General features: G+C 40.6%; 1 protein-coding gene across 2 annotated transcripts in view; it reads right to left on the reverse strand.

The window, feature by feature from the left end:
• Window positions 1-15632, reverse strand: part of mtor (mechanistic target of rapamycin kinase) — a 110627-nt gene that overhangs the window by 15661 nt on the left and 79334 nt on the right. For both annotated transcript variants that reach the window (XM_053624562.1, XM_053624560.1), the window contains 7 exons: window positions 14757-14857; window positions 14076-14191; window positions 10083-10160; window positions 9109-9216; window positions 7306-7431; window positions 4809-4940; window positions 3265-3380 (listed from right to left, as the gene is read on the reverse strand). In XM_053624562.1, coding sequence (XP_053480537.1) covers window positions 3265-3380; window positions 4809-4940; window positions 7306-7431; window positions 9109-9216; window positions 10083-10160; window positions 14076-14191; window positions 14757-14857 — 777 coding nt within the window. The remainder of the gene's footprint in view (window positions 1-3264; window positions 3381-4808; window positions 4941-7305; window positions 7432-9108; window positions 9217-10082; window positions 10161-14075; window positions 14192-14756; window positions 14858-15632) is intronic.

The raw sequence follows: 15632 nt of genomic DNA on the forward strand, positions 1-15632 counted from the left end.
CCCCACATACCCCCGAAACCTTGAAAATAAAAATAAATAAATAATAAATCCTTAGGAAAACAACAGGGCCCTAACTACTAAATAGTCGCATGAGGAAACTGCTACCCTTGTGTTCTTCTCCGACTGGAGAGGATAGGTTAAGCAGGACATGTACCTCCAAACACCTGTCTATTGCAAATGCCTACGAGAGACGGCAGAAAATTCCAGAGAAGCCCATGCGGCAGGAACCAGGTGTGAGCCATTCCCGCACAACCCATCATTGCCGAATTATTTTGGGGTGAAAGTATGCCAGAGCATTTGAAGCAGGAAAAGTGCAGAAGCTTATCAGACAGACGTTTAGCCCCAGTCAAATTCCACAAATGCTGAAAAGGCTCCAAGCTACAGTTACGATATAACTGAGAATTCCTGGCCACAGTTCCACAGCCTCCCTGCTGACCTGAATCATACTGTATGAGAGAACGTGGTTGGCGCTAATGTGCTGCTAAGAGGTGCTGTCAGCTGAAGAGCCAAACACTTCATTTAGAGGTAGGAATGAAAACAGTACAGTCGGTATGTGCTTTCACTGAATAACAGTGCAACTTAATAACATCGCTGTTGAATCCTTGAATCTGACTGGTCAGAAGGTGATGATTAATTATCTATGACTACAGCTCTGACAAAAGTACTGGCTGTAATTTAAAGCACAAATTTATATTAATGACCTTGTTCTAATACAGTATTGTTTCTATAGTAACAACTAATTCACACAGACTTGTATTGCAGAGGCTCTGCATAATCTATAACTGAAAATAAACTTGGTAAATAACGTTATTTAAGTAAGAAAAAACTTATAATTGTTGCTATGGTGAGATTTTCTGTACAGAGACGTTTATTAAAGAAGCTGCTGACTGTTTGGTTGGGGAAGTCATCATCGTAGGTTTGTTTCGACACAGAAGAACTCCTTGTGCAGTCAAAAGTCAAAAGTTGCTTGCTCTTAAACTAAATAAATACATGTGTTCACTTGCATTTGAATGACTTGCCATACATCAAGAAGGTGCTGTCTCCTCTGTAGACCACAATATCCATTTCTCTGTCATTGTTAAACTTAAAACCGGAAGTAACGAGACCAATTCAACCGATCAGGATAATTGACGCCAGGACCTGTTTTCACTCTTGGTGTTGTCCACACCCAAGTTCACTTGAAGCAAACTACAGATGACCGTGGACTAGAAATCAGTTCCTTGAAGTGCACTCCAGCCCAGCAAAGAAAAAGCACAATTATGAAAGCATCCTTAGTTTCAGGTAGTAAAGTACTATGACACTCATTTACAGTATTCATCATATAGTGCACTATTTTGTGATACAGACATTTTGTAGTGTTGCTTGAACTCTCATTGTACCAATTCTATTATTATTATTCAGTGTATATAATGGATGTGCACTACTACACTAAGTATTGCAATGCGTAGCTTAAGATGTACTAGTCAGGATAAACAGCAGAGTGATCACTGTTGCGTACAAACGTAAATAAATGTTGTTTAATAACACCTTATCCGAACATGAGACAAAAATGTCCCCATACTAAGTGTCATGTCATCATTTTTACGTTTTTGATGTTTATGCATGTTATTGTTAACGTACGTAGCGTACGTTTCGCGTGACGTAGGCTTTTCTGTGGGTTGAGGCGGTAGCGAGCTGACGGCATAAACAAGGTGAAATCAACTATAACAAAAAAACCAGCAAAGGATTAATTATGGCTGATGGTGCACCATGTCCTGCAAAAAAGAAGACAACGTTACTTTAACAAGGAGTGGGAGACAGAATTTCTCCTCACAAATGAAGAAGGCAAAAGTGTAAGCCTCGTCTGTGGGGCTAGCATCGTAGTATCCAAGAGGCACAACGCGGAGAGAGATTTCACCACAATCCACAAGGTACATCACTTAGAAAAGCAAACGCTTACGAGTTGAAAGCAACATTAAGCAGGCAGCAATCTTTTTTTTTTTTTTTTAACCAGACCCACTAAGAAGTCACAGGCTGCAACCCGAAGCTTCGTTTAAGGCGCAAATTATATATTTTTGAGTACATCAAACAAATAGCCCTCTAGACTATTTTATCCCTTCAGGAAGCCGTCACTCACAAAAAGGTTGGAGACCCCTGCTTTAGTTCCATGGAAAAGTACGAAAGGAAGCAAGTCCTGCCGGAGCGTGTTAATAAGAGCTAAGTATAAGTTGTTAAAGTGCTAATACCTTAAGGCAGCTACCTGATATTCCCAGGAAAAGGCCATTAGTGGATACAAGTGCTAACAGGAAACCGCAACCCTGGAACTAAAGATGATTAGAGTAAAGTTGAGGTTAAAAGACAAAAAGATCCAGACGAGACTAAGAAAAAAAAAAAGACAAATGAGAACATGTGAAAGCTTTGCTGTGATGGGAGGACACAGCACATTCTGTTCTGACTTAACGGAAAAGAAGTTTAGACTTCTCCACTATTCTGCACTACTTTGTTTCTCTGGTTCATTATTATTCTGCTCTAAGTCTTGCCACGGTCTATAATAATAATACCAGAAACCTACAACCAAACATCAGTACACGTTAATTTCTAATGACCACTGGTGCTTATTATTTGCTATAAAACTGTCAGTAGGTCGCTGAGAGTTTCAGTTCTGTGACTGTTATATGTTATTATAATAAAAAATAAAAAAGCCCCAGGGTTGGCAGATTTTACCAGAAGCTCTATTTAAATATATAAATAGATCAATCTTCAGTATCCGCTTTGTCCTGGTCAGAGCTGCGGTAGATCTGAAGCCTATCTCGGGAAACCTGGGAGCACGGCAGGAATATTACACCCTGAATGGGAAGCTAGTCCATTGCAGGGCACCACGCATACATACATTCACAACGAATTCACCTGGGCAATTTAGAGTCACCAAATATATTTACTGGTGTGATTCTGGAAGGTAGGAGGTTAGCCGAAAACCGAGAAGAAACCCACACAGACACAGGAAGACCATGTGAAACTTTGGACAAACAGCAACCCGAGCTCAGTTTCGAGGGGACAATGGAGCTGTGAAGAGGCAACACCATCTGTCGTTCCTCCGTTCACTCCATCAGGGATGTGTATTTAAAAAAAAAAACAACAACACTGAAACTAGAGTGTGTGAACAACAGGGAGAGTTTACTAATGGCATGTGCAGTAAAGCTTTGTGTGTACATGGGAGTGTATGGATGCAGTCTGTGTGTGTGTGTGTGTGTGTGTGTGTGTGTGTGTGTGTGTGTGTGTGTTGACCTGGCCATGAGCTTGTGAAGCTCCTGCTTTTGCTGTTGATCCTCGGCTGCGATGGCGTGCTGAGCCTTCTGCTGCATGGCCTGCACAAAGTGCTGCATGTGCTGGAACGCGTCGATCTGCATGAGAGTGGGAGAGAAAGAGAAATTCTAAACTTACTCAGAGAACCTAAAAGTTAAAATGTGCAACTTCAAGACAACCTTGACATCAAAACTTGTTACCTTATTTCGGCAAAATAAATCAATCAATATTTCCACCGAAATGCAACAACTTTTGTCCCCTTTTAATCGTCTTCTGGGCAGGCACCATGTGCACGATGAGGAAAAAATTAAACAATAATTTCAAAATCTTTTCTCTCTCCCTCTTTGGTCTCCCTTTTGAGTCTGGTTCCTCTCAAGGTTTCTTCCTCATGTCCAAAGTAATGTGCTTTAAATCTCGGATCTAATAATGTTGCAATGTGACGATAACCGTCGGCTAGATCGAGAGTGAAATCTGAGCTCCGAGCACTGAGGGGCGGGGCGTGGCGGCATATATTTTCGCCATTTTTTTCTCTTTAGGCCAAAAACCGAAAATGGCATTTTCGGCGGCCGAAATTTCAGTGCTTCCCTGATTTGCTTTGTCCTAGGCTGCCAAAATAGGGATTTTGGAGCCTTTCATTAAGATATCAGCCCTGTCAAATCCCAATATCTGATTTCTCATGATCCCTAATCCTTAGGGAACCAAGCACTAGCCACAATGAAAGTATGGGGAATATTAAAATATGTTAAACTGTTATTCTGTAAAGTGTGGTAAAGGGCATACAGAAGAAATACAATGTATTCACAGTTCCAGAGGTGTTATGGAACTGGATGTGTCCCGGGATTTATTTTAGTTTGTCTGGCGTTAGGAAAAAGTGAAAAAGCAGGGACCCCTATGACCACAGGCATTCACACACACACACACACACAGTGTCTAACACTTACTTTTCCATCATTATCCTTCACCATCATGGTGGAGGCAATGGACTTTCCAAGAATATTTAGGGAGAAAATGACATTTCTCTATCTCCTCTCTCATCATCAGTGAAGATGATGGGTGAGGAGTGAAATGAAGTGAGAGAATTTGTTTATCAGCATCCTGAGAGTCACACAACTCTCACATCTGAGCCTAAAGAGGAGAGACCCTTCACATTCAATCCAGTACCATTCCTCTGACACGCAACAGCTAACTTTCGAAGCTCTCATTGCTGTTTTAAACATCACTAACGTATTACAAAGAAAGGGAACGCATGCACAAACAATCAGCTCAACAAACCAAAACAGAGTTACTCCATAACACTACGGTTCGAAATTGTGACCTGAGCTAAAAGACAGATGGCCTTGTATTAAGCCGTCTGGTCGATATGTTTGAGTTCTGGAATAACCCAGACAGATATGTTTGGAGCTCTGAAATTAGTTTACCATGATTTGGACAGGTGAAAGAAGTTGTAACAAACATTAAAAAGGAACAAAAATGTTATGTTTCAACGTTTGCTTGTAAACAAACCTGAGGAAACCTTGTTTACGTACCTTGCGCGCACTCTTCCACATGTACTTCATATAAGCGTACGTCACGTGTGGGTGCGCTGTGGGCATAGGCTGGTCCAGCTGTTTGGACGGATCAACACCGAGGAGCAAGACCAACGTCTTATGAGCAAGAGCCTGAACACAGAAAGATGAATTAACCAGCAATATCTGAATGCATTTAGGTAAAGCTAGCTTTCTTTTCTTAGCACATAAGTACTTTGATCAGTTTAGCTTCCATTATATCAATATGCGGTATTCTAAAGATTAGAGGTATTCGGCTGAAATGAAACTGTTAAGGTCCAGGTGCATAAACGTTCCTTGTTTACGAAGGTCAGGATAAGCAACTAGTATGACTGAAAGGTGGCAAACATTATCTTTTAATGCTTAACCATTAATGTTAGTATATGGCTTTAAATAAGACAGCATGAGGTATGTATGTTTTGTTTCACAGCGGTGCTTTACATTACCACTTTTGACTTGCGCCAACATTCTTCAAGCATTGTTTTCACTGTCGAATTGTCTTTAAATGAGCCCTGGCTGCAGCTTGCTAAGCAGACCATAGTGGGTAAAAAACAATCCTGTGAAAGCTGTTCCTTCTCTGACCTAATGTTTCTACCCCTGTAGTTAATCTCTGGTCCACTGAGCTGCCTTCACCTAACTAATTTATATAAATGCTCGCATGTGTTTTTTGCAACAGAGGATCTGCTACAGAAGCTGCGCTGGTTAATGTTTAGAAAACCCGACCATGTGCAGTTTAGTAAATATTACAGTTTATTAATAAGAATTGCCATCTCTCCAACAGTTCCTAACGTTCATTTATCAGTTGAACTAACTGAATGCAGATCAGTAAGACTCTCTCTTGGTAAAAGACATGTGCAAGGTGACATGACTGAGACACTGCCAAAACAAACGACGACAAGATTGATCAAAAAGTCATGGTGCTTTGGGTCCCAGCAGAGAAACTGCGCTTGAAAAAAACTCAGGTCTTCTACAAATAAATAGCTCAACAAGCCAGCTACCACGATCCCTGACCTCACAGAAGGTAAGCCGTCCTGAGAAACACTGCTTTCATTCTTTCATGTCTCGTCCATCGCCCCCCGTCCATCATAATCATTCAGTGACTTTTCATCTCTGAGAACACTTCCTCTTGTGATCGGCATTGGGGGCCTAAGCTGTGAGGTCACGACTTTTCCCGATCATCCACGTCCGCCAAGGTCCAACTCAAAACACCGGCCTAAGTTTGAACTCACTGTAGATTTAGCCTAATCGTTTAGAATAACATTTATTCACACTGGAGGCAGAGTATGACAGCATAAACATAAACACAGAAGCACGTCTGAAGTAGCTTTTTTTTTTAAAATCAACCCTCACATTTAAAAGGGTGTTTTGTCTGTAGTTATTGGTTAAAGAAGCATGACATAAGTTTTCTCAGTAAATGTTCCTTGCTTCTTTCTTCCTGGAACCAACTGTGTCCGTTATAGCTGGTGGGGTCATTTGACTGCAACTAAAGACAACTGCAGCAAAGAGTGTTGTGCAAAATTAACAGCGTACATTACTAAACATTATTAAACCACTTTTGTTCAGAACAGCTGGTAAAACTGGCAAGACTTGTATAGTATCAGTTCAATATCAGCTCAGAAACCCAGATTAAAAATGCTAACCATACTAATGTTTAAAGAGCAAATCTGATCTAGACATCTGAAGCATCAAGGCCATCTGAATCATATACAAACAGCTCCAGAACTGTTGGCATCCTGGATAAAAGTTGAACTTTACCAACATCCACTATTCATATCCATATGCACTGCCACTTTACTTCTATTCATTTTCCACGTTCTTTCCTTTTCTCAAATTCGCCCCAGTGCACAACCACATCGTTATACATCGAATACAGTCTTACACTGTATTCTTTTTTCATATTATGTATATTTATTATTATTGTGTTTCATTTATAATGTTCAATTTCTTTTAATATAGCTCTAACTCTCTCTGCTGCTACAGTAGGTGAATGGGATGAATAAAGTTATCTATTTATCTATCTACCTAGAAGAAAAGTGTGGTTAATTTGCTTCATCTCACAATGGAAAAAAAACATGAAATAAAATATATACAGTATTTACAAAACTAATAAATATAACATTAACATGATATAAAATATTCATGCACACCGTCATCAGTTACATTTTCTTCACAAGTACTTCCGATTAATATATATAAAAAAATAATAATTATGCGCTTAGAATAAATTTTGTTAAATTAAAGGTTAGATTTATCATATATTTTCCATGTTAGATTAAGCTAATGAAACACAAAGACATTTCTCCACAACTTTACCAAAGTTGACAATAATAATAAACCCAACTGTATATATATTCTCTCTGTGTGTGTAGGAACATTTAGGCTCACATGGCATGCTTCACTGGCGTGTTAGCAAATAGCATGCTCACTATTACTAGAGTAAGCCTGGGGGGGGGAGAAAACCAAATGGATGCTCTCTCACCAGACGTCCACTCTTTCCACACAAGCTGGCATACTTCAGCCATGTCCTCATGTCCTCATGGGGATTGATGACTAGAGAACGGACCATCAGGATCCTCTGCCAGTCCTCCACTATTCGCTGGCAGCCCTGCACACAACACACAGGATTCTTTCCTTATTGGAAATATTACAGTATTTTGCTGTGTTCTGAAGGATGTTGGTGAAAGTTGGTGCGATTTAGCTATCACACCGTCTTCTGTGTATGCTGTGTAACTGTGTGTCCTGTATTCTGAAGTTACTGTATATTCCATACACAGCAGAAGAATTTGGGAAGAGGCTTAAATGTATAGTTAACGTAACACTTAGGATGACTATAAGAGAAGGCTCTGGTCTGTGCTTCCTCAGAACGCATGCACGGATCTGAAGTGTGATGCTAAAGAAAGTTCTCAGTTACTGATCTCAGATTCATTTCCAATCAAGGCCCTGTGAGGAGCATACACTCATCCATAGTCTCAACCATCCACAGTTTCAAGTGAAGTTAGACAGTTCACTATAAAAGTGCCATATACATGTAAGAACAGTGTGACGTTCTCAATAATGCTGGCCAACCTAAGATATGTGCTCTTCATAATGTGTTTTATTCACACATGCTGGCTAAAGCGCAGCAGTGGAGATAGTATTCATGCATCCCAGGTTGTAATTCAAAGAAGTGCCAGGTCTCTACCAAAGCAAAGCCCTACAGATGCTTGGCTTTATTTGCCAGTAAATCACTTCCATGAATATTCCATCGGCCCTGTGCCAACACATTCTGCACGGTCTGAACTGGTCTCACCAGTACATCTCTCTCTACCTAAAATGTTGATGGTTGAAGTTGAAAGCTTTGAGGTTAAACTGCAAAGATATTTCATATCTGATCCACTGGACACATATATGTGAATGGGTACACGATGGAAATAAGTGTGCAGATGATTGTTCATTAAACATGCAACTGGAAAATATTTCGATGAATAAATATTTTTGTACAACATAACACAGTAGATGAGGATATTGGAATGCAAGAGTGATGTTCACACATGCAGTATTGTCACTTGAGATGCCTACATGAATTTGGAGCATGTTTTAGCGAGAATTTAGGTTGTAAATACCGTAGCTAGTGTTACCTACAAGTGAAGAAACCATAACTGCCTGCATGATCACCTTAAACATGCAACAAAAACATTTCACCACAAATACTTAGTTCTCCAGCAGTGATAAGTCTCTACAAGTCAACTGTGTGCTAAGTGAAAGTTCAATTAAAAAAAACAAACACCACCACACACCGGGGGAAAAAACCTTACAGATATATAGAGATGCTACAACACCCAGAATATACACTATAGATGAACAGAAAATCATGTTTTTCCAAGTTAAACCACATCACCATTCAATTCTCAACTGTGATTGGTAAGAAGGTGTTAATGAATTTTCTACAGCAGCAGATTGGAAAGCAGTGTGCGCTCATTCCATCAAAAAATTGGACTTTGCAATTTTCCAGTTTCTGTCGAAAATGACAAACGTTTTTTGAGTTTTTGAGAGAGAAAAAGAACTAACTTTTCTCATGGATGTCTCCTAAATGTAACTGTAAATTATTAAAAGGTAAGACTTTGAAATTAAATGAAATTTCACTTGCGTCACACCATATCTCACCACCACCGTGCTTATGTTTCTATAACTTAGTAACTTGTTTAATTTAACTTTGGAACATCTCGCAGACTCTTCCCTCTAAACTGACCTTGTCTTTCTGAACCAGACAAAATGCAGACGATCATAGGTGAGCCTAGGTTACCTGCAATCTTTCCCACCATGTATCCCTGATGATGTCCCTCCTCTCTGGAACCAGTTTATACTGGATCACCTCCTCTAGTTCTGACAGCATCTGGCATGACACCATGGCCTAAGAGTAAGAGACATGACAAAACCGTGAAGGACATGGGAAAAGATAACAACTGCATAATTGCAACTGATTCTGATCATATTAAATGTGTTTAACCATTTAAATGTTTGTTCCTGAAGTGCCATTAAAGAATTTGTGGCTAGATGCTAATATGTGGCCCTGCTAGGCATTAAGAGTTCTGTGCACTCTTGATTGTCTCAAAAACCTGCGATCGGGTTTCCATGAGAAGAAAGGATGCAACCCATTAATCTAAGCAAAAATAAATAAATCAATCACCAGATCAATGTCATTATGGCCTACCACAGCAGACGATCATCTACAGAACGCTGATTTATTATTGAATAGGTTTTCCAAAAGACAAACAGGTTCAGCAAATAAATTCAGACTTTGTGTTTTGGATAGATCAAATCCCAAAATTGCAGACAGTTTGACTTACTCTCATTAGAGCAACGGTGTGTATATACAAATAAACATGCCTAACTCATCAGGCCCCACATCTGTATAAGATAAACTCGTATGACGTCCTTCCACCCGTGGAAATTTATGGCCATTGTTATATAAACCACATCAGACTTATGTTTTTTGGGGGGGAAGAATAGATTTCAATTGCTGGCATGGAAGAAAATGTGGAAGGTATAAACACACAGACTACTAACAGGCACAGATCTGGTTTGATCTCAAGGATGTTACCAAAGACTGCACCTTCAATTATGAGGAAAAATTAAATAAAAAATAAGAACGCAAATCATTCCCGCTGCCCATCACTGGTGCTAGTCAATGCTGCTACTCTTCTGGAGCTCATCTGCAGTGATAAATGAGGCCAGGATCTTCACAAGAGGCCTGTTAAATAAGCAATGAAGCCTCACCCCGTATGCTCTGCTGTAGCTCTCTCCAGCCATGGCAGTCAACTCAGCATCCAGCAGGTCTCTGGCCTTGTCGATGCACTGAAACACACACACACACACACATTAATGCGTATATATTCTGGGTTTGGCATTTGGACTCAAGTAATGAAACAAAGGTTTGAGGCTAATAATTCAACATCCATTCTCCAGTTGCTGACGTCTTTCGCCTCAACACTACACTTACTTTCTCCCTGCAAGGTCCTACCTACATTAAGCTGCATGGATAGGTACGACATGCCATTATGGCTATTTCCCAATTTCTCCTAAATCAGCTTAACTACTCGTTAGTTTGGTGAATGCGCTCAAATCCTGCCAATTCTAGCACCTGTTGCATTATGGGTGGATTCAAAGCTGTTAACACTTCACCTTGATGTGGCACATGCAGCCAGATGTCTCTAGAAGAAATGCCTATAATAAAAACACCAAACGTTCCAGTCATTATCAAACTAAATAAAATGAATTACTGGATGCCAGACAGGTTACCAGCAAAAGCAGCACATTGAGAATGGGCACGCCCAAGTGTAGTGGCTACGGAAAAGTCCGTAGGTTTACAGGCGTCTGGTCAACACCTGCAATCCCCATGCGGTAATTAACTCATCCGGAGGAACTGACGGGAATGAGCGAGGGAAACGCCAAATAAAAGGAGAGCACGAGATAAAGAAAGAGGTTTTCTCAAGCTTAGGGTGTGAGCTGCCATTTTGGCATCCTGACCAGCAATTACGGCTCAGCCTGATTAAATATCAGAGAACAGAACACACACGGTGTGTGTATATGTCTGTGTGCGTGAGTAGGAAAGAGAACGGAGCTTACTGTATGAGCTTATCTAAAGCCCAAGATGGATTCTGCAGATCAACCATTTATTGAATGGCCATTTATTTGGGTTATTGGGGTTTATTTGGCTTACTTGGAATAGAAGATTAAGTTAGAAGGACAGAAACAGTTACCTATAATATTTCCACCACACTGAACAAGCTATAAGGTGATGAGATCTGAGCTGTGATAAAAACTCTTTGGCTCTTTAAGCACAACCATGGCCGCTCAAAACTGTGAGCAGTTAGCCTTACTACAATGCTATTAACCAAAAAAGTAGATATACATTGCTCAGTTTTAAGAAATGTACTATTGAATGTAATATTAAAAACATTTTAAAATGAAACAAAATCATCTGAATGAAGCTTTTGCACCACACCTAGTCAGAGAAAGTTTATTTTTCTACTCAGTCATATCTTAATTTTGCTGCTCAAGGTCATTTTTTTCCTCCTCTTAATTCCTCTTTAATCCATGGAGGATTCCCAGCTATCAGAAAAAGCAGTTGAGACCCCTTAAATACTCCAGTACGATCACATCTGGATCCAGTTTGGGGTTTTTTTGACAGGAATAGGTCCATCTGTGGACAGCTGTCTTTCTTTTCAGCTGAAAAATGGAGAGAGTTGGTCTCTGTCTTTGATTAGGGTGAGGACACATAAAGCGAGCAGACAGGATCATGGTTGCAGGATGAACTTTGGGATGCCTCCTCTGACAGGAATGCTGCTGATCGTGATGCTGAACACCTGTGGGGATGGAGGCTTGTCTTCTTTTCACAAAGAGCATTCAGCTCATTGCAAACACACATTCATTCCAGTTACTTTCTCTCTGTATAGAACAATTTTGTGCACTTTATTAACACTGTTGCTGGATGTTATGTCTTTTCTAGCATGTCGATTAGGACAGTCATTATGTACCCAACAACCAATTGGAGCAAATAAATAACGTGTGATCCCAGTAATCGTGGCATTGTTGCTGGTGCCAGGCAGCATTTTCCTGTTTCTTTAACTGTCCAGTTTAAAGTCTGTGACTTTGATGTGTAGCCTTTGATTCTTGTTCTTGGCTGAGTGGAACCCGGTGTGGTTTTCAGCTGTTGTAGCACATTCACCTCAAGGCTTAGTGTGTTGTGCATTCTGAGATGTTTTTCTGCACACCACGGTTGTAACAAGTGTTTATTTAAGCTACAGTGCATCCGGAAAGTATTCACAGCGCTTCTCTTTTTCCACATTTTGTTATGTTACAGCCTTATTCTAAAATGGATTAAATTCATTATTTTCCTCAAAATTCTACAAACTATACCCCATAATGACAACATGAAAGAAGTTTGTTTGAAATCTTTGTAAATTTATTAAAAAAACAAAACAAAAAAAGCACATGTACATAAGTATTCACAGCCTTTGCTCAATACTTTGTTGAAGCACCTTTGGCACCAATTACAGCCTCAAGTCTTTCTGAGTATGATGCTACAAGTTTGGCACACCTATTTTTGGGCAGTTTCTCCCATTCTTCTTTGCAGGACCTCTCAAGCTCCATCAGGATGGAAGGGGAGTGTCGGTGCACAGCCATTTTCAGATCTCTCCAGAGATGTTCAATCGGGTTCAAGTCTGGGCTCTGGCTGGGCCACTCAAGGACATTCACAGAGTTGTCCTGTAGCCACTCCTTTGTTATCTTGGCTGTGTGCTTAGGGTCGTTGCCCTGTTGGAAGATGAACCTTCGCCCCAGTCTGAGGTCCAGAGCGCTCTGGAGCAGGTTTTCATCAAGGATGTCTCTGTACATTGCAGCATTCATCTTTCCCTCGATCCTGACTAGTCTCCCAGTTCCTGCCACTGAAAAACATCCCCACAGCATGATGCTGCCACCACCATGCTTCACTGTAGGGATGGTATTGGCCAGGTGATGAGTGGTGCCTGGTTTCCTCCAGACGTGACGCTTGCCAATCAGGCCAAAGAGTTCAATCTTTGTTTCACCATGGTCTGAGAGTCCTTCGGGTGCCTTTTGGCAAACTCCAGACAGGCTGTCATGTGCCTTTTACTGAGGAGTGGTTTCCGTCTGGCCACTCTACCATACAGGCCTGATTGGTGGAGTGCTGCAGAGATGGTTGTTCTTCTGGAAGGTTCTCCCCTCTCCACAGAGACACGCTGGAGCTCTGTCAGAGTGACCATCGGGTTTTTGGTTACCTCCCTGACTAAGGCCCTTCACCCCCGATCGCTCAGTTTGGCCGGACGGCCAGCTCTAGGAAGAGTCCTGCTGGTTCCAAACTTCTTCCATTTACGGATGATGGAGGCCACTGTGCTCATTGGGACCTTCAATGCTGTAGAAATGTTTCTGTACCCTTCCCCAGATCTGTGCTTCGATACAATCCTGTCTCGGAGGTCTACAGACAATTCCTTGGACTTCATGGCTTGGTTTGTGCTTGTGTGTGGTTTGTGCTAAACATGCATTGTTAACTGTGGGACCTTTATATAGACAGGTGTGTGCCTTTCCAAATCATGTCCAATCAACTGAATTTACCACAGGTGGACTCCAATCAAGTTGTAGAAACATCTCAAGGATGATCAGTGGAAACAGGATGCACCTGAGCTCAATTTTGAGTGTCATGGCAAAGGCTGTGAATACTTATGTACATGTGCTTTTTTTGTATTTTATTTTTAATAAATTTGCAAAGATTTCAAACAAACTTCTTTCATGTTGTCATTATGGGGTATTGTTTGTAAAATTTTGAGGAAAATAATAAATTTAATCCATTTTGGAATAAGGCTGTAACATAACAAAATGTGGAAAAAGTGAAGTGCTGTGAATACTTTCCAGATGCACTGTACATGATGTTATTTTGTTTTTCACACCATTCTGTGTAAACTCTACAGACTACTGCATGTGAAAATCCCAGGAAATCAGCAGTTTCTGAACTACTCAAACCAGCCCGTCTTGCCCAAACAACTATGTCAAGGTCAAAGTCACTGAGATCATATTTTTCCCCATTCTGATGCACATTAACTGAAACTTTTGACCTGTATCTGCATGATTTTATGCATTCCACTGATGCCACATGATTGGATAATTGCATGAATGAGCAGAGATACTCTATTAACATGGCTGGTGAGTGTATATACTATAAAATATTGTACATTAAAGATAAGAAGTGTCACTCACTTGTTGGGCCAATGAGAAGAGGTCCTGGTGCAAAGCAAGCACTGCCCTGTAAAAGGCACCATCGTGGGTGTCTCTAGGGATCATACAGGTGTACTCTTCCATACTGTCCCAGTGCCCTTTAATACACACAAACACACATGTAGAATATTATATTAAACCATTACATAATCCTTCCCCCTTTACAAGCGAGTCTGTTTACAGCATGGTTGTTGTAAAAAAGATATTTAAAAAAAAATAAATAATGTAGCCTACAATTTTAACTGTTCATGCATAAACCATTGTACATTTACTTACACTACCTGCTGCAAATTTATTTATACCCTACACCACTCACTAAATGCATAGATCAGTTTTGGTAAGCAGCTGTTACTTTTTCAATTACAGGATAAGTAAATTTAAAAATGAAAATTTTATGTTGAACAATACTGGCCTATTTCACAAGCTGTCTACAATATACTCCTCTAATCTTCCTTCCCAAAGTGAGTGATACCATCATCTGTCAAGGATTAGCACAGATTAGGTGTTAGTCATAGCTGATATCTGATTACATTGCTCCGTCCTGAATGGAATTACGAATAAACGCTTATTACAACAGGATGTTCAGATGCAAAATCTAAGTGGGGAAGTAGACCTCATAAACTGTTTTGGAATAACAAAAATGAAGTGTGCGTGTTTCTTTACCCAGGCCCCAGGCTGCAGCGGCTGCCATGCGTGCCATCTTGGCCTGTGTCTCCTCACTAACCAGAGTCCATTCCTCACAACACTGCTGGTGTAGCTGACCCCTGAGAGAGAGAGAGAGAGGAATAGACAGAGAGGCAGAGACACCATTAGGTTCGGGGGGGGGGGGGGGGGGACACAAGACAGACAGGGAAGGTCAAGCGTTCATCTGTGTCTTAGCAATAGTCTTTCACCATAAAGTCAAGGACTTTCACTGATTTGTGCTAATACGGCTGTGATAGACCAGAAAACTCCATGACATCATGTCACAACCAGGAGGCATGAAGCTGTGAAACAAAGAGGCCTTCTGAGGCCTGAGCTTGATATGGGCTTTTCCAGAGCGCCGTCTGAAGAATTTTTAAAAGTCATGGAAGACTGTGTTTGTCTCACTGCACAGAGAGGGCCCCAAGACTAGCAGCATGTGGGTCGGTACTCAGACGGCTTTTAGGGGTGAGAGTGAATTAATTGCTTTCCCAGCTGACTGGAGGACTTGTTATATGAGCTATAACAACATTAGGAGTCTGTCTAACACGCAGACAGACAGACAGACACACACACATATACAGGGAGAACAGAGGAGCTAGGATACCATCTTGTGAAACAAAATCACTCATGAGAATGAAATCTTGCTGCAATAGCGTAATAAGTTGTCCTTTTGCCTCTGTGGCCAAATGAAAAAAATGTGTAAAAAAGACATTTATGGACTTAATCATCCCTAGCAATGCAGACCTCTACACTTAGAATATGGCTTATATTTATGGCCACCTTGTAATGTATGTTATTTTTGAATTAATGTGGTTTTGAATTACAGCCTACAAGAAGAAACTGTATTTTTAAGCC

The sequence above is a fragment of the Ictalurus furcatus genome, chromosome 5 (assembly GCF_023375685.1).
Source record: "Ictalurus furcatus strain D&B chromosome 5, Billie_1.0, whole genome shotgun sequence".
Lineage (NCBI taxonomy): Eukaryota > Metazoa > Chordata > Actinopteri > Siluriformes > Ictaluridae > Ictalurus > Ictalurus furcatus.